Below are 24,812 nucleotides of genomic sequence, written 5' to 3' on the forward strand. Positions count from 1 at the left end.
TATTTCTGTAATACATGGACTACAACAATGATTACTTTGTGGTTAATAACATTTCATTCTCGGATGTTAAACACTGATCTAAGCAGGCTTAGCATGAAAGCTATTAAAGTCATAAGAAATAATACAATGGAAATATTTCTAAAATAAGAATATGATTTACCAAAAAAAACCTAGCCCTTGATGATTATTTGTTTGCTTGTGTGTTGATTTTTTATATGCACACGATCCTATTTGTCTAACACAAATATCTTTAAGCCATGATGTTTGCAAATTGTTAAATACAAAAATTTAAAAAGTCTGCGGTACATACTCAATAGAGCATTAATTTTCAACTGGACATTTGTTCATATGCTAAAATCAATTATTGGATGACAAACAATATAGTTTTCCTTTTGGTGTTTCATTGTAAAGAGTAGCATAATTCACTCTGGATAGTTTGACTCTAACATTATCTTTAACAGTCCACTAGAGGGAGCAAAATCCATGTCCTAAATCTCCGCCTCCCTCATACATTACTAATAATTAGTGTTAAATCAGTGTTTCAATTTCCTTCAGTTTGCCTTAAAATATGTCGTTTAATAGCCATATTAAAAACAATCATATTTTTTTCAAAATGTAGCTAGCGGGAGAGATATATTTTCAACAACAGATTAATAGTTTATTGAAAACTCTTCACACTTTAGGAGTTTATTAATACAAATGTCAAATTTGCCTACGGAAAAACTGTAACCAGACAATTTTTAGTTTTAAAAACATTGTATTCTTTTTGTTTTAATTCGTGCCAAATGCATCTGAGTCCACATATTGAACATGTGTACTTTCATTTGTTATGCAGGGCAGCTGTGAGAGACGATTGATGGATGTTTGACAGTAAAATCCAAATCCAAATCCCTCCCCATAACCTGGATCATCTCCAGGCAGCCTGTCAAGAACTGGGAGCCCACATTGTCTTCACCCTCACCTGAAAAGTGGAAAATAAAAACTGTTGACCTTGTATTGCAAACTTGTTCTTTTGATGTGCTTTCAATGTTATTTATGGTTATAAACGTTTCTATTGTGTGTTTTTTTCTATAAACACTGTCTGCAAATCAGATTCCTCTTAGATATAAAGACAAGCTGTTCAGATATTATTCAAGACTGAAAATGTCATTGCTGTTTAACCTTACCTAAGAGACCTCCAAAGGCGATACGACCGTTTCTCCAGGTGGTCAAAAAACCTGAGTTGCTCACTGATTTGATTTGTAAATCCTGAAATTTGTCTCGAACTTGAAATACTTGCAGCATCTCTTCTTCAAAGGTTATCACCAGCTTCTTGAAATTATCAGATTTCATACTGATTTCTTCTGAACCGAACGTGAGGGTGACCTCCTGCATATTCAAAAAATAGAAACAAAGTTAAGGTAATATAGCTCTGTGAATAAATTCAAAGTGGTCTGAAATATGTATATATCTGCAAATGTGAAGAGATGGAAGTGTTCTCAAGTTCAGTTCATCTCAGATGTGTGTTCATACCTGTGTGTTATTATCGGCCATTAAAGTCAGCATCATCTCTTGCCCAGGAGCCCTGATGCTCAAAATGGTCCCATGCATCAAAGTGAAATTTCCCCGAAATTCAATCTTGACCCCCTTCCCGTCCTCAACAGGGAAAACTGCACACCAGAAAAAAGTCACACAATGAATACAATTTGAAATCAGGTGAAAAGTATATTGCTACCTAAAATGCAATGATATGTAAGAATGCATTATGCTGGCCTGTTTGAAAGCTTGTTATAATCTGGGTAAATGTTGTCTATAGCTTGTATAATTGAGCCAAATGTTTCCACCTGAGGTGTTGAAAACAGCAAATCCAGTGCCAGGGAAGAAGCTGCCAGGAATGATGTCTTGATAGCAGGGCCAGAGCTCCTCCACCTCCACCTCCCAGGGGGCTCTGAGGTTCAGCCAGCAGCCTTCACGCACACAGCCGTCCATCTTAGGATCAAACTACGGCAAATAACAAAAAACATTGCATTTAGGGGAGAGAAATGCAAGACAAACATGTGAGTGGCTCAGTATGCATTGTCACAGTCCTGTTACAGGGCGCGACCACCAGAAAACCCCCTTACAGTACTGTTACAACTTACTAGTAAAACAACAAAAAAACACACGCTGTGATTTATAGACCGACGTAATGGTGCTATGTCTGTTTTATTACCAAGGATAACTGACCACATGTTGACACTAAGTCATGTTGCAGTGTGGTGCAACACCAACATTGAAGTCAATTTTCAGGTGTTAGTACTTCAAGATGAAAAACAAATTCCCCCTTAAAGACTCTGAGACTCTTCAAATCCTTTTGTGATGACATTCAAAAGTGGAGCAAGTCATTTTAAATCAAGGTCCTCTAACTGAGCTTAATTGCAAAACTATTAAGACTTTATGAATAGTACCGTTTAGACTTCCTGAGAAAACGTTATTAACTTGACAGGTTCATGTTAATTTAGTGAAAGTATTGTATGAAGTAAAATAATGTAGTTGACGCATCTTGATGACAATTAGGCCATATCATTACAAAATAACAGGACAGAAAAAAATGTCACCCACTACAAAGTATTCCAGGGTAAATGAACACACTATACCTGAATCATCATCTTTTCCTTGTCGATTAAGATCCCGCCGAGGGCTAGTCGGAGTTCCCCTGTAAGGACCTCCTCTGTCTGTTTGGACGGCCCCCCCATGCCCACCACCAGCCCTTTGGAGCCGTCCACATCTAGAATCACGAAATTATCTTGGTTGCTCACCTCCAGCTGGGTGGCACCAGCAGCACAAGAAGCATTCAGACAAACAGTTTTTCATGTCCAAAATACTGTATGATTATTATTAAGATGTCCATTTTGAGGAAATGAGATCTGTGTTATTTAGATCCTTATCACTTGCTACAAATTAAAACAAAACTCACTTTGTGCCATTTTCCGTCATTGAGCTGGGGTCCGCCTTCCGCACTGACATGGTTGCCCCCGATGCTGAACTGCATCAGAGGGAGGCCGTCTTTCAAACCCAAAATAAACCAGTCGTCCCCGTTTTTGGTATCTCCGTAGAAAATGGCACCTTCCGGGTCAAAGGTCCGTAACTGGAATGATGACTTTATACTGCAGAAACAGAACAGAGTAGTCTTAAATTCAAGGAGATGCAGGTGATTAAAAAAAAGATGACCAACAATACTTTGTCTTACATTTTACCCAGACAAGGCTCACTGACAGAGGGGTAAAGATCACTAATAGTTACAGTAGGAGCCTCAAAGGTTTTACAATGAAGGGTTTTATAGGTTTATGTTATCAGAATTAAGGAGGCAAAGATCAACACTTTTCCAACAGGACTAGAATTCCTATCTGGGCTTTCGTCTGCAAAATTTGATCCAGCTTACAGGTCCGGCATTAATGTTTAAATATGAAAGAGCCTTTTGCCTCCTACACCATATATTTTCAGCAAGAAGTTGATGTGAGGCCTTCCAGCTCCTGCTGACGTACCTGCTGATGTCACTGAGGTTTGACGCGGTGTGGATTATTGGCCTCCAGATGTCTCTGTCCTGGCCGAGGTAGACGGTAGCCTCGCCTGATACTACTTTCTAGAAAAGACACATTGTCAACAAGGTATTCATTTAACATGGTTCAGTTCTTTTTCTTGCACAATTCATGTTCATTATCGTCTTTATCTTGGTGGCCAAATGGTTTAAACCTTATTAAACTGAGGGATTTCGTTTTTAATTAGCTAATGAGTGGTTTAGCAAGGGAAGTGCAAGCAGTAATGTAGTCCAAAATCAATGTGAAGGAGGACCATATTGCAGTTACTTAATTACAGTATATTAATAAACAATGGTTATTATCAAACCAGATAGAAAATCCTTCAATTGGGCCAAAACAGCGGATGTTTTTGATAGCGCCCTTATTTGTCCTCCTACGATCTGAGCAAAGTCCAAAGTGTAAATAAAGTAGGCTATTATGAGGTCAGGAAACAGCTCTTCAACTGAAATCTGAATTGCATATGAGTTGATTTTAATCTTTGACTTTTATAAAGCACGTTTTGTATTCTCAATCTTTCAACAACCTATAAAACAAAGCATGAATTAAAAGACGTTTTGAATTTTTTTTAGTACTTGCCTTTGTGACTGATGAATCTAAGAATTACAGAATGTGTGACCTCTAATCAACAAAAAAAAAAAGATATTTCACATATTCTGAACAATTAAGATATTTAGGGACTTTATTAAAGCTACAAAATGCATTTACAGTATCATGTTTATCCATATGAGGATTTCATGTTGAATCGAATGAATGAATTGATCACACAAACTGGAAGATTGACAATAAAGTTGACTTTGATTTTTTGATATGGCCAATGAATACACAAGATTTAGACTATCCTTAGACAATTTTAAAACAACAATCACACATACCAGTGTTAACATACCTTTGCTTGTGTACCCCCCTGCCCCTCAACTCCCCATCCCAGCAGAGTGAGGCTCACAGTGAGCAGCATTCCAGCTGCCATTGGTTTCCAAAACACGGCCATCCTTCACTGTCTTCACACACCCAGGTTTTCAGTGTCCAGACAGTTTAGCCCTTAGGTGGTCTGCTCACTCCAAGTTATACCTGAGGTGCAGTGATGGGCTGAGGAACAGGAGGTTTTTGAAGCGGGGGTTGAGCAGGCTCACTGTCCCGGGTCCAGAGAGCACATTATTTATTGGTGAATGCCCAGTATTGATCCACACAGGGTGCGGGGGTATAACTTTTGCAATTATGTAGGTTAGACAAAAGACGGGGCAGCAGTAAAACAAAGAGAGTTATTTAAGAAATAATCCAACATTTAGCAAACATTTTTTCAATGTTCATTTATAATGGGCTGTATATCTCTGGCCTTTGTGGTGACTCGTGTAGAGTGAGTCAGGTGAGTGACCTAAGCCAGACTGATGTTTACCCAATACGCAGGAATCACTTCTGTGTTTTCAAAGAGGAGAGAGAGAGTGATGAAAGATTAACTCTGCTACAGTTTTTTTCTTTGCACGATTCAAGTGACACATTCTCCTTCCAGGAAGGCTGTAATTTCCAAGAAAAGTGCAAAACCCCACACACATACACAGAAAGGGACAATCGGTTTTTTGGATGTGTTATTCTGAAATTCATACCAAAACATAGCATTTCTCATGTTTGAACTCAAAGTCTGTCACATGTCTATTAGGTTTGGCGTGAATAGGTATTTTTTTTCACAGTAGTTTTATATTGTAAGTGGAGGGACTACGTCTCTGGGGCATTTGAAAAAAACACAGAGAATGTTAGTAGTCATAATGTCAACACCTGCGTTTTTTCTACTTTCGTGAACTAAAACGTCTGCTTTGGGAAAAAATACCGTTTGAGGTCAAATCATTCCTGAAAATCTAAATTACTTTTGGCACTGTACCTTTAAAACCCCAAAATCCCTGATGCAATACATTTACTTTTTTTATTTCATTAGTATCTCTGACATCACATTGTGAGAGTGCAAAGTTAAATGACTGACTGTTTCTGTTCAAACCACTGAGTGTCACTATTGCGAAAGTGCTAAGTCACGGATGATAAGGAATCAACTCTCTGAAATCAGCAACAAACAAAAAACAACGCAGACGTGGCTGCGGTTAATTATTCATAAAAGAAAACACCAGGGAAGGAATTACCAAAGATAACAAATACTATTTACAACATAGGTATAAACCAGTGGACCATGTGCTTAAAAGAAGTGCAAATGTGACTATATCTTGTTCTGCTTTTATCAAATCACTAATTGTAAAATGAATATCTTAGTGGACAATAAGCATCTATTAATATCCAACAATGTGAAAACAGGCATACGCCAACTTTAAGCACATGGTTCACATTAAGACCTCGAGATCAACATGTAACGATTAAAAGAAACTTGATTTAAAAAACATGAGGCCAGACTAGTGTTGATTTCATTGGGTCATCAGGTTAATACTTTATTTTGTTTGATTGCAGCAAAGATAAAGGAAGGGAGAGACGGAAACAAGGGGGAAAGAGAGAGAACAGGAAGAATGTCGGAAAAAGGAGACTACAGACTTTGGGAGAGCTGTGGCTACAAGCCTTTGTATCAAATCTAAAGACAAAGTCATCAGGCAACATTAAAACATCTTTTAAAAATAACATTAACATATTTTGTGGGCTCTATATGGCACAGTATTATCCTAGACATGTACACGATACCAAAACAGTTTAGCCACACCCCTACGTCTATGAACAGCTTCATAGCAAATAAAGCCATGAAATCTATCTCCAACTCTTCGTCATTTCTCAAGAAAGCGCTTCATTTACTATTCATATTTCTTATGCCATAACAAGGCACCTTAACAGTTGAAATCTGGCAGATTCACATCATACTATAGATAATTATTTAAATATCAAAGCAGAGGCACATTCATTAAAAACGAAAACATACAGTGAATAGTCTTATATTACCACCAGATTCCAGTTCGGTCACTACAATACGTCGATTTGCATGCTTTTGGTTTGTATGATAACCATGATGGCAAACTATGGCATAAGAAATGGTCCAAAACACAAACATGTCCATCTATAAGGAATGGCTTGAGATAGTGTATTGGAGACAGCAAGGCTTTTTTACACTGAAACTAACCCACAGGAAAATAAAAAAAGAACAAGTGGCCCATATACTGCCAAGGGGTCTGCTGCTCCGGCAGATTTAATTTGGTTTTCATATTCGCACAGGCACTCACTCTCGTACACAAAACACGTACGTACGGCTACCCGCAAAAGGCTTGTAACCACACCCAAGGGGGATGCTTGTGCACCCCTGCAGTTGGTCACAATGTGTTTGAACACTCCTGTCTGATCCAAAAGGTGCCAGAGTACCATCACACATGCACACACACTGAAACATATGCACTTCATTCAGAGGTGTGCGAGTGTGTGTTTGAGGGAAGAAGGAGGATTCTCCTAAGTAGTGACTGTGAGAAGTAAATGTGGCCCCAAGTTTTATGGAATTGTCTACAATGAATACAAAAAAAAATGAAAAAAGGTATGAGGATGAAGAGGCCAGAAATATCTCCAGAGGAAGGAAACGGAAACAAAAGCTGTGCGCACAATGCCAGATCTGCTGAGGATATAAACGGTTAGGAAGCAAGTGATGCTCATGCTTTGTGGATACAGAACCCAAGTTTACTGACATGTTCCTAGGACTACTGTATATATGCATACCAGACGTTATACGGTTTCTTTAACAGGTTATTTGTGTCAAAAGAGAGACAAAAAGGAACCATCTCTACCATTAATGCAGCTGTACTTCATTAACCTCATGACTACATTTACATTCATATTTTAAAGTTTACTCCCCCTTTTCACTGAAGCCATTTCCATCTGGTAAGAGGGCTAAACAACATAAACAACAACATAGTTTAACAAAACAAACATATAAAGATAACATTACACGTAAAACAAAAAAGGCCCCAGGAGGGCACCTGGGGGGGTTTCGGCCACCGCTTTGGCTGCTAAGTTCAGCCTTTTCCTACCTTTTAGTAATAAGGGAAGGAGGAGAAGTAGCCCAGGCTATTCCCAACACCCCTCAGTCCCCTCGGTTGGGGAGCAGGACGTTTTTTTGTCCCCAAAGTCATTTCTGTGGGTCCTTCTGACTCAAGAGTCCAACAGTTTTGTGCCCATATATTCTTGTCCTATACAGAAAATACCCTGAATCCATTTGTCTTTTTCCTTCCTTGCTGTCACTTTCTTCTTTCTGGCTTAGGAAATGGAGCCTTTTTCTCTTCCAATCAAAGAGGAAAAAGCTACGCAAGATGAAGGCTGACTGGTTTGTATTCTTTTCCTTATTTTACATGAAGGAAATGAGATGAGAAGCGGAAGTGCAATGGCCTACCAGCCTTTATTTCTAACCCAGTGGCCAGCTACATATCCCAAGCAGCTACAAGTGTCCCCATAAAGTGACCTCTACTTTTTCTATTTTTGTGCACATAATATAAAAACTATGGTGAATGCTATAAAGATCCTACAGTGCCAGGTTAGTCGAGACATTAGAAGCTCAAATGATCTGTCATTGTCATAGACTCGCATCCAGCCATAGCATTTACTTCTTAATGATTTGGATATGAAGAATCACTTCTAAATGCACTTCTACACATTGACCTACAGCAGCCATTCCAAATAGGAGGAATGCCGTGCAAGTCTCACACGGAATGATCTAGGCACTCACACACATACTCCAAAACACACACACACACTTCAAAGTGTACACAGTCATACCTGCTAAGGCCCACCTCCGCATGCACACATTCCCGCTCGCATGTGCATGTACATATTGTCATGGACAATTTAACGACAGGACACACCTTCATTCTCATTCACTCATACAAATAAGGATGCTTAACACTCCACCGTCAGCTGTGTTGAGTAAGGACTATTCTGTTTCATCCCTTATCCTGATCTCATCCACAAGCCTCCCCTGAAGACTGTTTATCCTTGTAATATGGTGGCTATAAAGGGAAGCAGAATCAACTAATGTGTCACACAGCACACACCCTGTTAGCAGTTCTTATTGTTATTGATAATATAATGAGTCAGAGAGGAAGGTTAATCAAGCTCTAGAACTACGACACACTACAGCAAGACAGGAGAGACACTGAGAAAGGTGAGCGGGAGTAAAGAGAGGGGATACGTCACTATAACACCAGCCCCTCTCCCTGCTCCTTTGCTCCTTCTCCTCCCTTCATCCTACTCCAGATTTAATGCCTAGCTCTGATCTCCACTCATTGAAAGAGAGGCAGGGATGCTGTGCGAGTGTACTCAGTGACCCAGTGAGCACCCACCCCTCCCCTCCCATCCCATCCTTAACAGGCCAGGCCGTCACCACTGAAATATATTCCTCAGAGTGCTTCTGTGTCCTACGGTTTGCTGCTGTCTCGCGGCTTCTTGCTGCTGCCGCCGCCGCCGCCGCCGCTGCTGCTGCTGCTGCTGTAGAGCCCTGGGTTTGCCATGAACTGGTGAGGGGCTGCTCCCATGTAGGGGCCGGCGGTGGCTGCGTAGTTGAAGATGGCCGGGAGGAAAGGCAGAGGCTCCACTTTGTCCCCCCCAGGTGCCATCATGTTCAGAGTCACAGGAAGAGCAGCCAGGTTGTAAGGGTAGGCCAGCAGCTGGTGTCCGTAGAGCAGCTGGTAAGGGTCCGGATAAAATGGCAGCTTAGCCAAGTCCCCGCCACTCGGGACCATCATTTTCCCCAGTGGGCCGAAAGGAAGAGCTCCAGCAGGATAGGAGGACATGAGCAGGTTTTCCTCCTGGTTTTTACTGGAGTGGTAGCTGTCCGGCACAATAAGGGGCAGGGGGTAATTATGGGAATGGTAGCCCACTGGGGTGGCGTCCCTTTCTCTGGAAGATACAGTATCGTGGTGCTCCGGCTCAGGTGGTTGAGGGGCCCGGGGGAGAAGCAGAGCGTGGGCGGAGGGGCGCTCACACGCACCTGCTGCTCCTGTGGGCAGGGGGAGTCTGTCGAGGCCTTGTGAACTGGAGTGAACCTGGCGATTGGCCTGAGCTATGAGGCCAATAGTTGAGGGGGACCGGCAGGGGGATTTGGGAGTGTGCCTGTGGGACGAGGATCCATTCATAGTGGTTTGAGGGGGGATATGCTGGGGGGACGGCACAGGGCTCAAGGGCTCCTCTTTAGGGACCAACAGAGAAATCTGGAAATCTGAAATCTCTCTACTTATTTGATGGGACCTTTCTATCTCTTTTTCCCTCTCTATCACCATGTCCCTCTCCCTCTCTCTCTGTCTCTCCCTCTCTATCTCCCTCTCTCTCGCTAGAATGGAGGACATGGTCAGGTCTTGTGCTTCGTCGGGAGAGGGACTCCTGGACAGCGACTGAACTCTGAGATCCTGGACCCTTGGGGGCTCCTCGTAAACCACGTGACGAAATATCCCGCTCCCGCCCTGCCTCTCTCTGTCCATAATGACCCCATCCCGTTTCATAAATCCCCCCTCGGAGCTGAGAGCTGTTGTCATGGAAACAGGAGGAGTAGCAGTGGTTATTCTGGTCTGTGACGTTGTGGGCACATTTTGAGAGGTGTTGCTGGATGCCACGATGTGCACAGGGCTGGGTATTCTGTGGCTGTCTAGGCTCTTTTTGCTGGGGGTGCGGTAGTCCAGACATTCAGGTCCATTCATGACCAGCACACTCTGGAGAGTCGAGGGTGGGGCAGGCGGGAATTTAGTGGGAGTAGGGGTTACTGGGATTTCTAATGGAGGGTCTGGACTGGGCTCTCTCTCTAGAACTGGATGTGTGAGCGCAGGTTTGTCACCGGATTCTGACATGTGATGTTCACGTGTCGGTTCACTGAGGGGGTCTGCACGCTGCCGTGATGCCACATAGTCAGTACTGCTGGGCGGGTCTGGTGTTAAATAGCTGATAACTGAAACAGAGAGAGCACTGGGGCCTTTTTCCGTCTCTAGGTCTCTGCTAACAGTGTTAACAACTGTCTCAGTCGTTTTTGGCGATGAATCTTTATCTTCCTTTTCTCTCTCGGGGGAACTGCTTAACTCATGGCGTCGGATATGGCGAGTTAGCGCTGAAGATGTCTTGCAAACCTTGTGACACTGCGGACAGGTGTGTCGTGATAGCGCTCTTCTGCTTAGGCGACTCGGACTTGAATTCCTCCCTATTTGCGCCCCTTTTTCTTCATTTGCAATCTCTGGCACAGGTTCGACTTGTTGGCCAAGGTCCTCGTTTTGGGGTACAGTGGGGGCTTCAGCAGGCTTGGGATGCTGGGCTCTCTGGTGGTCCTCCAACTTATCCCTTGAGGGGAAAGTGGCCCGGCAGAAGAGGCACACAAACTCCAGCAGATGGTTCAGCTCGTGTTTGTCTCTCTTCCTGGGGCTTGAGAACCAGCGGCCGCATGTTCCACACTCTGCTGCATTCCCATTGGTCCAAGGCCGCCTCTTTATTCCCGTAGGAGCCGCTGGGGTAGAGGGAGGAGGCTTTGGAGAGTGCAGAGGGGCCGCTGTAACTTGTTCCTCTGCCTCTTTGTTTTTCTCCTTTAACGGGGCAAAGAGATCATCTTTCTTTTTCCCCTCTCCCATGTCTCTGTTAGATTTCGACACTTTTTCAGCCTCCTCCATTTCCTCCTCCTCTTCTTCTTCTTCTTCTTCTTCTTCTTCTTCTTCTTCTTCTTCTTCTTCTTCTTCTTCTTCTTCTTCGTCTTCTTCTTCTTCGTCTTCGTCTTGTGATTTCTCCGTTTCTTTACTCACATGGTTCTTGATTCTATCTGTCCTCCTCTTCAACCGGATGGAGCGCTTGAACTTCAGTTTCCTCTGCCAGCTCTTGACCCTCTGTAGATGTGCTTGAGCCTTTTTCTTGGGCTTGTAGGAGTAGTAAGGCCGCCATAAATTATCCTCTTCATCGTGGTCACTCTCCTGATGACGCACCTCCCTTCGGAAGTAGTACTCCCTCACTTCATCGGGCGATTTGGAGCTCTTTTGCTCTGCCTCCTCCTCACCATCCCCTCCCTCCTTATCACCCTCTTCTTCCACTCGGCGGTGGGGGCGGTGTTTATGGTGATGGTGATGGTGGTGGGAGTGTGAGTGGCGTGTGTCCTTGGCATCCCGCACTGATGACGTTTCACCCCGTTTGGTTTTGGGAGGAGAGTGGCTCTTGTCTCTCCTGAGGTCTGTTTCGGAGATGCTGCGCTTCACTATTGCTTCCTCGCCAATACGTACAGTAATCTGGCACAATGGCCCTGCCTCTTTGACCTGTGACCCTACAGATGCTGACAGCAGCTTTGAGTTCGACATGTCGCTCTTGCTGTGGGATTTCCGTGATTTGTGAGATAATCTGCCTGTCTCCGCACCCTGTCTACCTCTTGAGTCCTCCTCTGTTGTGTCTGAACCGTCTCTTGACCTCTTTCTGTGTCTATCTACGCTATCTCTATGTCTTTTGAATGATCTGGGAATGCTTTTGTGTGAACTGCTGCTGGTTTCAGGGGACGGGCTGCTCACTGGGCTTTTCTCACTCCCAGAGGTGACCTGGTTGCTATGCATGATGACGGAGGATGACACTGCTGTTCCGTGAACTATCACAGAGGGTTTCGTGTGGCCATATGTTATCACAGAAGGCATGCTTGTTTCTGAGCCTCTATCAGTTTTGGGAGTTTTGGTTTTGCTGCTACTAGACATTTTGAAGCTGCCTCTCCCTTGCTCTAACTCCAGGGCCTCACTCTCATGTTTTCTAACTTGGGGCATGTCCGATTGGGGGAGGGGTGTTAGTTCAGAGAGGTCCCCGTCCTCAGCGGACACGGAAACAGGAAAGCCATTAGGGAAGTCATCTGGGTCAGGCTTTACACTCTGAGGGTGGGCCCCGCTGATGAGGCTTTGGAGGTCCTCAGGGCCCAGAGTACAGCCTAAGGCGGGCAGGGAGAGGGAAGGTGTCTCAGTTGGTGGCAGAAGCAGGCCATTATGCAAACTGTCACTGTAAGTCTTGTAGGGTCTCTTCTGGGAGCGCATGGGGAGAAGGCGGTAGAGCTTGAGTGCGTTCGCTTTCTGCTTGTAACCCCCATTGGCTGTCTTTTCGCTGGAGATGAGGCTGGGGTTAATCCCGTGGATGGTCTTCTGGTGTGTTTTGAGATTGTAGTAGGTGGCAAAGGCGTCCCAGCAGAAGATGCACTGGTAGCGGCGCTCTCCTGTGTGCCACACCTCGTGCTTTGTGCGGTACTCTGCCAGGGCGAAGACCTTGTCGCAGAAGTGGCACGGATACTTGCGTCGCCACGAGTGCACGTTGGAGTGCCTCTTCAGGCTGGAGAGGGTCATGTATGAGCGCTCACACACGGAGCAGAAGTAAATGACATTGCCGTCTACCACCTTCACAAAATGGTGCTCATCACCTGCCAGTAGCTCTGCGGCTGCTGCATCATCACCTTGGATACGTGCCAGGAGGCTCCGGGCTTTCTTCCCCTGCCGCACCTTTCCGATCTCTGATTGTCCCACGATCACTCCCCCCTCCACTCTCACCTCGCCCTCCTCCAGCGGCTCCTCCTTTGGCTGCACGGTGAGAGGAGGGGGGCCCAGGCTGTTGGAGGGAAGGCCTGGCACCCGGCAGGAGGACTCATGGGATTGCAGTCTCTTGCTGTGGATGAAGACTTTGCCACAGAAGCGGCAACTGAGGGCGCGGCTGCCACGATGCAGCCGCATGTGGACTGTCAGGGAGGAGGCCGAGCTGAAAAGCCGATGGCACACACCGCAAATCAGCTCGGGCTTCGGGCTGGCTGTGGGGGGATAGGATGAGGAGTGAGGGGGGTCGGTAAGATCCTCCGACGGGGGAGGAGGAGGAGGCGGTAAGGGTGGAGGGAGGTGCAGGGGGGGCGGGTGAAGACTTGGTCCGTGAGGGCTTCCCACTTTCCCAGCTGGTCTCTTTTCTCTCCTCTCTGTGTCCCCTCCTCTCTGATAGGCTGACGTGCCCAGACTGAAGAGGATCTGGGCCGTTTGAGAGGGGGAGGCGGTGCTGTTGGTTACCCTGTGCCTCTCGTCCCACCCGTCTCCGCCGTAACAGCCCGAAGATCTCGGGGGAGACCTGTGGAACTGAGTCTCTGAATTGAGTTTGGAGCACTTCAGAGGAGGCGGGGATTTTATATCTTTCCTGCTAAGTGCATGAACAGTCATGGGAGATGAGGAGGAGGAAGGCGAAGAGGACGGAGAGCTGTCGCGCCTCGGGGGCTTAAAAGGTCTGTGCTTTACGTCCATGGTAGCATCCAGTTTCCACAGCGACCCCTCGTCCGAGCTCTTGGAAGATGGCCGCCTTCGATGAGGGGAAGGGGAGGACGAGGAAGAGCTACGACAGTGGTTCGGAGATGTGAGGGAGGCTGGGAGGGGGGCGGCACTAAGTGGGAAGCTTAGGGTGATTTTTGCATTTTTAGGTCCGTCGGCCATGTCCTCCAGCCTGTCCTCCATCATGGCCTCTCCCCGGCCTACGTGCCGTTTACCCTTCATCTCCACCGGTTCCCCTTCCTCCTCCTCTTCTTCAGAATGAGAGGCCCCTCCAAGACAGTGGATTCGTTTGTAAAATCCTTCGATCTTGCTTGAGCCGCGGAGATTGACAGGCAGGTGTGAGGAGTCCCGGGCCGGTTGAAGGGTGTCTACAGCCACTAATGGCGGTGACGGGGAAGACAAAGGTGACAACCGCCGACTCTGTTGGCACGTGGTGTCCTTAATTGCACTGTGTGTGATTTTGCAGAGGGGAGTTAGCCCAGCAGCCAGGTGTTGTTCACTCAGACGTGACTGAATAAGGCCCGTGTGGAGGGGGTCCCACACCTTTTCACCGGACACCATGACCAGCCCCCGAAATCTGAAAGAGAAATCAGAAAGTATGTCTTAGCTTTATGAACTTCCTCAGAGAAATGTACGACACTTACATTTATATCGACATGAAGCAAAGAATTACATCCAAAGCTTTTGCAGTAGCAGCCATGATGCGTGTGGAACACTTTTGAGAAAGTGAACCGAATGCCCCAGCAACACTGAACTCTAACGGCTCAGCCAGGAATGGTGAAAGGAGGGAGAGGGTAGGGGGGAGGAATGAATCTGCGGCAGTGCTGGTTTAGATTTCAGCATGCCACAACCAAGCCTTCAGAAAGGCATTCCAGAGATCCATCTCTCTCGGCTGTGACACAACATTCCCTTTGCCTAATTGGAAGGCGTTCAGATTTAATCAAGATTCTCTCAGAATAGAGCGTTGACTTAGATCCATGGCCCGAAAAGCACGTAAAAATAGTCCCACTCTCTCGCTGTTTGAGCAAGAGGCTTGTTAGCCATTCCTGGCAGTGGCCAGTGTTTGCCGGGCATGACTCTAACCATTTATTTGTGAAGGCGGAAGGGAAGGAAAGAGGGGAAGAGGAGAAGGGAGGGAGATTGCATGCATGTGCACAGAGAAGGGGTGTTTTTCCGCCTTCTGCATCCGGCACAATCTCAGCTAAGCTGTGGAAGATGAGCGACAGGCCATTCTCATTTCCATTCTAATTCGCCCGCCATGAGGGCGCATGCAGTTCTGCTACAAATTCACCGTACATAAGATAACTGCAGATTCTCGCCCAAAAGGCAATTTGCTGTTATTACTTATTCAAAACGGGTTCATTTATTTAGGTCTGCAGATTGGGGAGCAGAACGGAGACGGTATAAGGCCATAATGATGCGACGAGAAGAAAAATCCTCAGTCATGCTTTTCTGCCTGCGTTTTCAAGCAGCAAAGCAGCCAGGAAGGCAGGCCGCTGTAAAATTCCACAGGCAGCCCTGAACAGGCAGAAACTAGGTCAGCACTGTTATTGCAGAGGGAAGAGGAGAGAGAGAGAGAGAGAGAGAGAGAGAGAGAGAGAGAGAGAGAGAGGGTGAGGATGAGGGAGAGTGAAAGGGTGATAGAAAAAGGGAGAGAGAAGCTGAGGGTTAGTGGGAGAGCAGGAGACAGAGAGAAGGATAGAGGAAGAGGAAGGAGGTGGAGGGGGGGGTGTTGAAACAGGAACAGTCAGACACACTGCACTGTCAGACAGACAGGAGCCCAGGCAAACAATCACACTCACAACAGCACATAGACAAACACCACACGCATGCACACACACAAAATACAAACATGCATGTGTACACAGCACTGTACATACACTTATGCATGCCCACAAGCAAGACTGACAGGCATAAACAAAGCAGTTCAACAAGGATGGGCCCACTTGTAAATCACATTCAAAACCAAAAGGTGAATCTGAGTGCAACATGGCACTGACTTTAAGTGCAGAACAAAGTAAAGTCAACAAAAGGACAACCATGGTGTCTATGAGTGACGTACTCACAAGCACATGTTTGTTCTTGTACAGGGACAACAAACCAATCCAGGCCATACAAGATGTATAAAAAACTAGGATACAGAATTCTGTCTCGCCAGGCTTGCCATACTGCTCTGTTTGAATCGAAACAGGCCTTCATTGTCACTCACATTTGCTGAGCAATAGATGTTGTGCAGGAAATCCCTTATGGCAAGTCTGCTACAAGTGGGCGGAAACACTGAGAGACAGCGCTAAGGCTAAACATTTCACCATCTCAACTGATGCTTGCGCCGGGGACAGGAAAATGCGTATGTCGCCCCCTCGCTCTTCTTCTTTATCTCCCTGTGACGCACACAGGCGCTGCACAAGCAGAGCCAGCACGACACGCCATCTGACTGTGACAGGCAGCTTTTAACGTGCTTTGAATGTGCTGGATTCACTCGTACGTGTATACAAACGTATATGACACGCAGATATATACTTTTACCTCTTAATTACGTGAGCAGATGGATCCACACTAACATCCTTCTCAAATGTGACCATGAATGTGGCAAGGACTCTAAAGCTGAATAAAAATAAACAGCAACCTTGTTCCCACACCTCTCTGCGACAGGATGTTCTGCACAAAACAAACATGTTGGTGAACCTGTGAAGGGTTCATCTATTTAGGCCTGTGACACCTCTAAACCGCAAAGCAGTAACAGGTTCTCAGGTGGTGCCGGACAAATGACAAACTAGACACACGTAAACATAAAACACCTACAAAACGCACTGGCTTTGGTATAAGGACAAATCATCTTAGCGAACAATGGCCTGCTTTCAGCTATACTCATGGATTCAACTTGTATCCCATATCTACGGAAGACCATTAGAGCCACATGTGAAATTAATTTGAGCAGTAGGGCCACATGTTATTTTGAATTTTGATTTAGCTTTGCGAATAAAGTCAGAATTGTGTTAGAAAAAAATTCATCTGACTTTTTGCTAAGAAGTGCAAAATAAAATTCACTTTTGGCCCTTATCGTCCTCCATACATATCAAATGACAGATAGGAAGTTTTATTCTGGGAATTTTCATTCTTTTGAGTTCAAAATGATTTGAAAGTTACAGAACTCACGGATATCTACTTGACTCCTAATCCTAACAAACTGTCTGCTTGAATTTTGGGACCAATTCAAAAGAGCTGAAGTTACACTATTTTACTTTGACTTTTTTCCATTAGCATCTGGAGAGCATGGATGACTTTGGAAACCATTAGTTAGTAATCCACTCAGTTGAAATGGTCAATCAGTCACTAGGAACATCAGTGCTAAAGCGGCCTTGCATAACATGAGGCAGGACGGCAGAGTAGTTTGGTTGGTGCCAAGTCAAGGCCTTGAACCAGCCGTTGAGCAATCTGTTTATTCCAACACTGACACGAGTTCTTGTAACTGTAACTGTGAGGATTAAATCACCATGCTTGTTCTTTTGTTTTTGTTTTTTTGCCATCTTCCATCTCAAAGAAAATTCCTTAAAAAGCCAACCACAAGCATTGTAATAATGTGCGGTTCAAACTGACACATACTTTGGCTCCAAATTCAAAAGTTTTGAGCCTTTTGGTCAAATACTTTATATAATTGAGGATTATCACAGCAAATTACATTTGAATACTTTTTTAGTACCACTCAAATGACTTTAAAAATTCAATATGATTGTAAACAGCTAACAATTTTGAAAACCCCTAAAATTACAGCTAAAAAGATCAAGTCAGATCTACTTTCCCTACACTCTAACTATTGAAACAAAATCCTGTTTGATTATAACTTAGGTTTTCTTTTCATAGTTATGTCCACTATTGGGAGTTTTTGAGATCTGGGAACACAACAACGTCACAAAAGCATAACCGTGTGTGGCCAAGAAAAACTGGTGATCAGGCGACAGGCTTTAAATGAGCCAACAATTCAGAGAGGATCTAAATCACTGTATTTTGCGATGAAACAGACAGTGAGCACACCCAAAACGTTGGTAATAATCCCTTATTACACAGGAAACCTATGTTCACAAAGCAACAGTACCCTGACTGTACTGGTGCCTGAAATACTGCAGGCCAGATCTGAACCAGGAAGTCCGTTTTCAATTTTGTATTTCACTTATTTTTTAGCAGCATCATCGCATTCACAGATCCAAGCATAAAGGTTACTGAGTGCAAAGTTATATTGACTGATAAGAGTGAGGGTCATAACTTTAAGACTTCGAATAAACCAGATTCATCCTTTAACCAAAACGTTAACGCTGATGTGCTGTCAACATATGTGTGTGTGTTTTTTGGGAGGGGGGGTTAAGGGGAGTGCCTGGAACGCAGAATGTGGGGGGCCTCGGTTTTCCAGCCGGTGAGCCAGCCAGCCAGCGGCGTGTAGCATGTGGGAAGAGGAAGGTGTCGGTTGGGCTTTCTCCCCAGTGAGGGGCAGCCAGAGGGGCCCAGCGATTGGAGCAGCAGTTGGTCTCTGAAGAGGAGAGTGTATGTGTTCGCAGGAAGATGTGTGTGTGTGTGTGTGTGGGTAAGGGGGCATCGTTAGCAAGAAAGGCTACTGAACTCTCCTCAACCCCCCGGCCAAAAGAGCGTGGTGGAGCCGGCCAGATGGGATAGAGGGAAGTAGGAGGTAAGGGAAGTTGGGGAGTGGTTGAATGGAGGTGGTAGTGGTGGTGGTGGTGGGAGCTGGGGGGGGGGGGGGGATAGGGGTACCTTCAAACACGTCTCGCCCATGTTCGCATGTCATGGTTTCCTTGTCTTTCAGATCCCCCCTCAGCATGACTGACCCTCTCTCCTCCCCCCCCCCCCCACGTGTAAACTGTCGTATTGGTGGTGTTTTCGCATGCAGCTCCACGCACCAGCGAAACCTGCCCATGTTCTAAAATCGCCACACTCTCCACGCTCCGTTAACTCCCAGCCCAGCACGTAATTCCAATAATGCCGCTCGCTGCAACACAATCATAGGAGGCCCCTCGGAAACAGTAGGGCCAACAGTAACCCCGGAGCGCGGTAACACTACACCGGTGACCTTTTTGAGGTAATTTCCACAAAATCATTTTCAATTTCATGCGTGCTCCTTGTTTAAAGGGGTGTGAAAGCCCCCTTTGGAGTTCTCAGTCTCAAACTACCAAGACACATTTGAGTTTTAGTAAGGCTGAGCCAGAACGGCATGTTACAACAGTCACCGTAAACTGCAAGTAAAACTACTGCAAGTAAAACTATGGCAAGTTAGAAAAGATGAAGCGCTGCGCCGAATTGCATTCGCATCCTTATGTTTGTTGCATATATTAAAATATCTGCATAATCAAACAAAGCAAACCAACTTGTTCTTGAAGTCTTTAAGAGTTGCATGATAGCATATCTATGAAGAGTAGAAAAAAAGACAAATACTATTCTCCAATGGGGGACCCAGGCACAACTGACCAAAATACAAATGACAACATCATCTGTGTGACGCCACCGAGCAGCGAGAAAGTACACTTCCTCTTGCTGACCTATGACCCCTACCCCACTGTGGCAGTGTGCATCATATATTCCATATAGTAAGCAGAGGGGCTTGGCTTGGCATCCATGGAAACAAGGAATGTGGAGTAGTTGGCAGCAGATGCTGTGTTGTTGTTGGAGAAAGAAAAAAAAGTAAGGCTTCGGGCAGCAACAACGGGGTTGGTGACATCAATATGCCCTCTGCTGCTCTACCAGAGACAACCTCCAGCCGAAAAACAGGCTGGGAAAATGGAGGACAAACTGGGCGGCCCGTGACCGAAATAAGAGACAGAACCAGCCGGTGGAACCAGAGATGTTTACCGTCGCCTACATGCAAGTTTGTCCGCTAAAACACTTCCTGGGATGTTGCTAGTAACTTGATGAGGAGGATTGGAAGATGGGCCCACCATGTTAAGACCCCTACAACAAACCTCATATCTCTTCTGACGTGTGTTTGGCAGCCCCCCCACCCCGCCCCCTTTCTGCGGTGTATCACAAAGAGGCTTTCGATAAATTAAAAGTTTCATCACAATCACAAAACGAGTCATCGCTCTTGAAAGAGAACTGCGTGGTGCGCCAGCAACAGAGAAGAGGATGAGGGAGACGAGGCCCGTTACTGGCGCGCACACACACACACACACACACACACACACACACACACACACACACACACACACACACACACACACACACACACACACACACACACACACACACACACACACACACACACACACACACACACACACACACACACACACACACACAGACACACACACACACAGAGGCAGATCCAGTACAGGGACACACACACAAAAATACACGTCCACATACACACGCTGCATAAAAAACACACTCACGCCCCGACACACGCACGGTTTAATAAAAACCTTTTCCTCCTCTTCACGCGCAGAGCAAGCAGTGCCACAGCAGCAGAGTGAAGCAGAAAAACAGGCAGGAAAACAACAGATTTCAGCGTCTCTTCCTCTTATTCTCCCTGGCTGTCTCTCAGGAAGGCAAGCATACAAGAGAACGTACCTCGGAAAACCTCCTGCTGCATCTCTGCTGCGATGTGTTCTCTCCCCTCACACTCCCTCTCTCCCTCTCTCTCTCTCTCTCTCCCCCTTGGTCTGTGTATGCGCACGTCCGAGTGTGTGAGAGCGAGGGGAGAGAGAGCGCAGGGAGAGGCGGTGCACACACACATGCATACATACACACACACACACACACACACACACATACAGGCAGCAGTGTGTGAAGACAGAGGGCAGGAGCGATTCTCACACTCGAACTTGCTCTCCCTCTCTCTCTCTCTCTCCCTCTCACTCCCCCTTTTTCTTGCTGCCTCTCCTCTCTCACTCCAGTTTTTGCCTTTGACACTCGATTCTTAGTGTTTTTGCTCTTTTTTTCCAGCAAGTGAATCCCCCCTCCTTCCCCTCTGCACCCCCCCCCCCTACCCCCACCCCATCCAAACCCCCACTGAATCCAATCTTCTTTTTATTTGGAAGTGTTGTTCCCTCTCTCCCTTTCTCTACACACACACACACACACACTCATGTACACACACACACTACTTTATATACACAAAGCCCAGCGATAGGGAGAGGGAGGGAGAGGCAGAGGGAGACAGAGTGGGAGAGCAAGCATGAGGACGCCATTTAAGCAGTTTGTTACGAGCACTGCAAGTCCCCAAAATGGCTGAAAACAAACAGGAACCACGCCAACTTGAAAAACCTGGGCACAAGGACGGACAAACTCGCAGACAGGGAGCGAGAAGAGAGTGAGTCAGAGAGACGGCGAGGAAGGGAGACAGAGAGAGGACAAACTGGTGGTAGTCAAATGGCGGATGGGAACACTGTGGGAAACAAGTCAAGTTCAGGGAAAAATGGAGGCCTTAAAGGAGAAATCCAGTGATTTAGCACTTTAGGGACAGATTTCAAAAAGAAGGCCAAAAGTAGAGGCTTTGAAATCTGACTAAAAGTCTGTAGTATTGGTCAAGCTCCAATAATGCTGCATCCTACATTTCCCAAAATGCAACTTGAGAGCGTCTTTCTCAAGACTCCCTACCCATACCTGGCAAATGCTCAAGTCCTTTCAAACTCCACTTCCCTAGTTTCAAAGGCGTTCAGATCCAAAATGCCAGGCGTGAAAACAACGCAACAAGCTTTGATGATGGTAGAACTCTGGAAAGTTTTCACAGCGACAACAATCTAGCCAACCAAAAGTAGATTTAGGGTCAAATCCTGCCATTGGCCACGACTTTTACCCTGCATTCACTTTCCAGTCCACCATCTGTGTGTTAAGTTTGCATATTGTGCTTTGCGTCACCCATAATGATTGTGATTGCTTTCAAGAACTGCAAACAACCCAGAGTGTTTTGAGATCTGGCTATGACTTTAGCGACAATAGTTCTACCTCCATTTTGACAATTGGCACATAAACAGTTATCTGCACACACTTAATAGCCCAACACAATTCTGGTGCTAGAAGACGTTTCCTTTGGTTGTGGGAAAAGTAGAGGGGGGCCACTTGTACAGAGATTGAATGGCGAAAACATATCGCAAATGGTGGTGGCATCCACACAATTGCAGGCTTTCTATTTCGAATTTGGTAAAATTATTCTGAGGATCAACTTTTTTGTCTGAGCCCTCTACAAATGTGCCAACGCGGTGGTACCAAAATGCTAAGAGACCACTTTTCTATTTTCTCATACTTTATAACGCTCCCTCCAGACTATTATACAGCTGTTTTCACAATGTGAATAGTACTCCCGATGACAAGTACACTGGTCCCCATATGTAAAATCAGTGGAGTGCCTCTTCAAAAGAAAAAAGGTGGTAAAGGTGGACAGACAAGAGCAGAAACTGGAGCAAGGACACGATTTAGTTGTCCATGCCCTCTGCTAAAAGGGTTCAAGTGCTATCAGCAGCCATGTCAATTAACTGCTTTTATGTCGGCGGGTGTATCTGATTCTGACACTGGCGGAACTTAAACTGCCAGTGACAAGGACCTTTTTTGTTTTACACCACAAGCTCTCCTCAGCAAAACTAAGCAAAGGCGCCACCATCACGTCCTCCAGCTGGATATTACTTCTGATTCACCCGTATCCATGCCAAATGCCTCACAACAACAACCCTCTTCCTCCTGGTTTTCTCCCGGGCCATGCATGTCACGGTCAGTGGAAATTCCACATATCTCTGCTCTCAATCCGGCGGCCATGAGCCACTCGGCGGCCCTAGATCAGGAGGTACTCTGTCAGCTGGGACAAGAGGGCATGAAAATGAGAGGAGGGGTGGAAGAATGTTCCAGCACTGCTATGCTTCAACCAATTATACTTCCCACTGTCCTTTTCAGTTGAGCTACCACCCCACAGACCCCCCCCCCCCACCAGTACCCACCAAGTGAACCTTGACGCCAACATCCCGCCCTCCTCCTACTCTTCCCCTGCCCTTTCCCTCTCTCCCTCTCTTTCATCACTCGCTCCAACCCTCATTGTACGCTGCCACACTTGTCTCCATGGGAACCGCTCTGGGATTGGGTGTTGTTCCTGTGACCTCTCTGGCTGTTGGAGTTGGGTGAACTTTTTTTCCAAATGAACCCCCCCCCCTTGTCCTCTCTCATGTACTCCTGCACGCTTTCAAGGCATGCTGGCTGTGTGTGGATGGGACAGCAGTTGTGAGTAGCTTCAAGATAGGACAGTGGAATTCAAGCTAGATGGAACAATTTGTGAAAAGTGAAAGAAAGAGAGGCTGTGTGTGTGAATCAGATTGCCCGTTGGAGAAGACAATAGTGTGTGTGTGTGTGTGTGTGTGTGTGTGTGTGTGTGTGTGTGTGTGTGTGTGTGTGTGTGTGTGTGTGTGTGTGTGTGTGTGTGTGTGTGTGTGTGTGTGTGTGTGTGTGTGTGTGTGTGTGTGTGTGTGTGTGTGTGTGTGTGTGTGTGTGTTCCAGGAGTGCGACCGCTCGGTCCACACATGTGTGCTGGCATTGTCCCGTGGCTGCAGCCGGCCGCAAAGTCTGTATTCAGAGGCTCCCCTGTTGTCCAGACGTCCCTATTCATGGGTGTTTGACCAAACGTGATCATAGCTTTTCATGCTGTGCTACCAAGCGACACACACATCTGAACACACAAAGATGGAGGAACCAAGGAAGCCATCTTGGCAGAAAATTCAACCATTAGCTCACCATTATTGAATCTTAGCATGGAGGAAGTAAGAGATACACTAGGAAAGAAAAGAATATAAGCAGTTTGATATTTGACCGTTAAGACTAATCCTTCATGAGGTGTTTGGCAAATGTTTACAGTGCATTTATTTAGATTTTTTAGATTTTATTTTTACAAGACGTGGTCCAAATTGTTTTCTTTTTTTACAGGGGCCCTATGATGCTTTCTGGAGTTTTCCCTTTCCTGTAGTGTGTGATGTAGGTTTTTGTGCATGTAAATGGTCTGCAAAAGCTAAAATCCCAAAGTTCCCTTTAGAGGGAGTTCCCCCCCCCCTGCCTGAACACCTTGACTCCTTTGTTTACATTCATAAAATACTGACATCCCCTATATAACACTCACGCTTCAACACATTGTATGTGACAGGCTAAAGGGCGGGACATATCTAAGCAGTTGACCAATCACAACAGAGAGGGCCAGCTAACCAATCAGAGCAGACTGGGCTCTGGTTTTAGACAGAGGATGAAAAGAGGTGCTGCAGCACAGGCAGTAAGAGAAAAATAAAGAGCTTTTTGAACATTAAAGCATGGAAACATGTCACAGTACAGCCACAAAATCCAAATATGAACCGGAAAATGTGTCTAATATGTCCTCTTTGACAGCATATAGGACAATTTTAAGTATGACACAATCCTAATACATAAAACTAGAATAATTGACCCACACAAACACACACCCGCGCACACACTCCTTAAGTAAATAGTGCAGTTAAAGGCAACCTGCGGCGGGGTGTTTGTTCAATGGCAGCACTGTGTGAGCAGTATTTTAATAAGTGTGTCGCAGATATGTATATGTAAAAGGGGTAAAGAAAGACACATTTTTGCTGACTGTGAAGGGCAGTAAGAGAAGACAACGTAATATGATAGAGCATTTCACATTTAAAAAATGTTTTGCAAATGTTTTATGAGGTATAAGTTAATTAAAGGTTGTAAAAAAACAATAATTTTTTGGGCATATCACCATCTTTTCAGTTGACAATAAAATGTGTATTTACACATCCAACCATTTCAGAGCTTTGTCCACCTCCTAAGGGAAATATGTTTCTCTAAAAGCTCTGCTATATTCATAAGCAACTAACCGTATGTCTGCTCCTTGATGCTGGTACAGTGGGGTTTGTTTATGTTCGAAACTGCCGTCTACTGCATTTCTGGTTATAAATATTTCTGGATTCACTTCTTTAAACAACCCCTGTTAAACTACTGTTATCATGAAAATATTAATTATAGCTAAAATGGCTAACAGGGTTATTTTGTGTCACAACTCAGACTT

General features: G+C 45.5%; 2 protein-coding genes across 3 annotated transcripts; both read right to left on the reverse strand.

The window, feature by feature from the left end:
* Nucleotides 1-645: 645 nt before the first annotated feature.
* On the reverse strand, nucleotides 646-4,709 carry shbg (sex hormone-binding globulin). The gene is made up of 8 exons (XM_034136949.1): nucleotides 4,444-4,709; nucleotides 3,504-3,601; nucleotides 2,936-3,125; nucleotides 2,616-2,783; nucleotides 1,824-1,980; nucleotides 1,513-1,649; nucleotides 1,167-1,368; nucleotides 646-961 (listed from the first exon to the last, which is right to left on the reverse strand). The coding sequence occupies exons 1-8, from the start codon at nucleotides 4,543-4,545 to the stop codon at nucleotides 828-830; spliced, it is 1,188 nt and encodes a 395-aa protein (XP_033992840.1). The 5' UTR covers nucleotides 4,546-4,709; the 3' UTR covers nucleotides 646-827.
* Nucleotides 4,710-5,953: 1,244 nt separating this feature from the next.
* On the reverse strand, nucleotides 5,954-20,590 carry zbtb4 (zinc finger and BTB domain containing 4). 2 transcript variants are annotated; one of them, XM_034136946.1, is made up of 2 exons: nucleotides 20,363-20,590; nucleotides 5,954-14,369 (listed from the first exon to the last, which is right to left on the reverse strand). In XM_034136946.1, exon 2 carries the CDS (start codon nucleotides 14,351-14,353, stop codon nucleotides 8,930-8,932), a length of 5,424 nt encoding a protein of 1,807 aa, XP_033992837.1. In that variant the 5' UTR covers nucleotides 14,354-14,369; nucleotides 20,363-20,590; the 3' UTR covers nucleotides 5,954-8,929. The 2 variants fall into 2 exon arrangements, with proteins under 2 accessions (XP_033992837.1, XP_033992838.1); XM_034136947.1 differs by lacking the exon at nucleotides 20,363-20,590 and adding an exon at nucleotides 20,215-20,353.
* Between the last annotated feature and the right edge of the window lie 4,222 nt (nucleotides 20,591-24,812).

The sequence above is a fragment of the Trematomus bernacchii genome, unplaced genomic scaffold (assembly GCF_902827165.1).
Source record: "Trematomus bernacchii unplaced genomic scaffold, fTreBer1.1, whole genome shotgun sequence".
NCBI classification, from domain to species: Eukaryota; Metazoa; Chordata; class Actinopteri; order Perciformes; family Nototheniidae; genus Trematomus; species Trematomus bernacchii.